The following is a 2,765-nucleotide window of genomic DNA, read 5'->3' as shown; positions in this document are numbered from 1 at the left end:
ATCACGGCAAGCCGAAAGAGGCTGAGAAGATGTATAAGCAAGCACTGGGAGGCTGTGACAAGTCCTTCTCAACAGACCACCAGATGGTGACATCAGGTTGCACTTTGAGCGCCACGGCTGAGATTGTCAATCAAGGCTTCGGCGTCGGCAATTTTCTTCCCCTTTTGCAAAGGAAAAGAAGCAATCCCAACTCTTTCCCCGGGGAGAAAATCCATTACGCTGGTAGCGCCAGTATTTGGCCTCCGGAAGTGGCTGACGTTAAGGAAGACAGCACCGGTTCTGAAGAACAGGCAGATGCTGATACCGACTCCGATGCATGGACTATTGATGAAGGACCGTGTGAACTACCTGAAGACTTGCCAAGTGATACGCATATTGCAAACTCTCGTGAATGGCTCGCAAACCTCTGCTCGCTGGAGCAAATGGTTGTGAACTCATCGTCGATTTTCAACTACTGGCATCTACAGGCCCCAATATGCAATCTGGAGCTCAGCCAGTCGCTCCAGGTCCTCACGGGAGCCAACCAGAATTATCAGCGGTTGCTTGCAGGTTGTTACTGTGCGGACGCGTTTATCGTCATTATCACCAACCAGCAAAGGCGGAATGTGGCATGCTTGGTTCGAATACCTGGTGACGAGATTCTTACTATCCAACGTCTACTTGCATCGGGAAATACAGCACTATGCCTCGACAAACTCCGCAATTGGGGCTTCCACCAGAGCCATGCCAATATCCAAGCAATTAAAGATGAGAACGACCGCCTTGTGGCACTCGCAAGCGTAATCGCGAAATTCATTGATCTTGCCATTGTCAGTTTTTCTGGTGCTCACCTAGAACCTTTTGATGAGAAGTTCCTTGGTGTATCAAATATAGCTGTATCTCTCTGTGACAGTCTTGTGTTACATCGGCGGTCACTGAGTTGTTTGGACGAGTGTCTCGGACGACAACCTGTCTGGGTCTTTGAGGATGTTGGTCCGGAACGTCCTAACGCTTGGTATCCGATGTATGTCTCAACAACTATCAGCGACTTACATGATATTTGGGGACCGGTTTGGGTATCTTTGCCCGTAGTGGAGGGAAAAGAAGAGAGGAAATCTCAGCCGCCTTGGTCTGGTCCTGTTGTGAGCTATAACATCGGTCGAGGAAGGATAATTCCCTGGCAGCAACAGCGGGACGAGCCTGAAGCAATTGACAATGAATTTCTAGCACACTGGACAACTAACGAATGCGATCTTAACAATGTATCGGCTTTCCCACCCAGCTCTCGCGAGCCACGTTTTCTTATAGGGGCCACCAGACTATCAGTGAATGAGAGCTGCGGACTAAAAGTTGATCAATGGACTTTGAGTGTGAGAAGCTTTCAGCGTCTTGAAGTTCCTGGTACGAGAGCCAGCAAAAGGGAGCAGGACGCGCAAACGTTCACAATTGGCTATAATGCGTTTGGCGTTACGGCGGGATATCAGGAGCAGTGGAAACGGCGGTCCGGGTCTACGCTAAAGGACCGCGCACTCGTGTCGTGGATAAACGAGCCTGAGGCGCGAAATCCTAGCATCATGGCTGATCATCTAGCAGTAGAAATCAGCGCCTGCTCAGGGAACGCGAGAAGGCAGCGACTTATCCGTATACTTGCTTGTCAAACTATTAGAAACTATCTTCGCTCTATCATGCTGATATGGGATCATACTGAAGCTGAAGAGCTCTACTTTAGGGCCTTGAAGGATCGCAATGCGCGAGCGTTTGAAAAACTGTATCTTGCCCGCCCAGACCTCCGAGGCTGCTTTGGACGTGCTGTAGCAAGGTCACTCGACGTGCTGCTCCATACCGGAGTCGACTCTAACTTCTGCCTTCGTGCGTTGTGGTCACCAACATTGCAAGCACCAACAAATTCTCTTGAACAATCCCTTTTAGATGCAGCACCATCATTGAGGCTGTGGAGTGTGGCCTTCCCTCACGAATCCACAAAGTGGTCTGGTCTACTGATTGATACTATCAATTCCTGCACGGTGGCAGTGGTAACCGACCAGTGTCTGGTACTAAGAACTAGACGATGTTCCGAGAAATTTGGCTGCAAGAACAACCCTCTCAACCCCTATAATAAAGATGACACGGTGCAAAAGCCAAAGCCCCAGTCCCTACTTGAAACCGCCTTGTGTGTTAACGACAAAGCCCACATTCCCTGTTCACTACATAAAACCAGCGGAGGCCGCTGGGACTTGAAGAGGGGCGCGGAATTTGACCTTGGAGCTTCTGGACGCCTCCGCTTTCTTGGGCCTGTGCATGGGACACGCGGCCTGCTCATGAAGTGGTCAGCCCCTGGTGCAGCATTTGGCATTACCCAATGGTTTCGCGAACGATTGATGAAGGGTGGGCCGATGCCATATCACTGGGAGCGCATAGACGATTTCTTGGGGTTGGAGTCCGTTCAGGTACATTTTATTTCTAGCTGATGCAAATACAAGGTGAAGTCTGTTTGTAAATCGAATTTCAAGGTTTCTCTAATCCGGCGTGGTGGCCTGATCACGCAGCGTATGGAAGACACGGAAAGGGTGAGAATTCCAGGAGTGGCAATCAAAGACTGTGGTGGTAAAGAAGGCAACTGGGTCATAATCACACATCCACCTTGATGTTAGTCAACAACCTTGGTAATCTCTACAATAATCAGGGCAAGATGAAGGAGGCAGATAAGAGGTTACAGCAAGCACTGGCAGACCATGCAAAGGCACTGTGTCATGTCCATTCAAACGTATATGTACAATAGTGACAGA

The 2,765-nt window shown here is 49.6% G+C and overlaps 1 protein-coding gene across 1 annotated transcript; it reads left to right on the top strand.

The window, feature by feature from the left end:
* Positions 1–29: 29 nt before the first annotated feature.
* BDW70DRAFT_165323 (uncharacterized protein) lies at positions 30–2,447 on the top strand (the record flags this gene model as incomplete). The annotated part of the gene is made up of 1 exon (XM_073741717.1): positions 30–2,447. One exon carries the CDS (start codon positions 30–32, stop codon positions 2,445–2,447), a length of 2,418 nt encoding a protein of 805 aa, XP_073590413.1.
* Positions 2,448–2,765: the final 318 nt, after the last annotated feature.

Source organism: Aspergillus foveolatus (genome assembly GCF_047715535.1).
Source record: "Aspergillus foveolatus strain CBS 279.81 unplaced genomic scaffold BDW70scaffold_317, whole genome shotgun sequence".
Lineage (NCBI taxonomy): Eukaryota > Fungi > Ascomycota > Eurotiomycetes > Eurotiales > Aspergillaceae > Aspergillus > Aspergillus foveolatus.
This window is presented reverse-complemented; position numbering and strand designations above follow the sequence as displayed.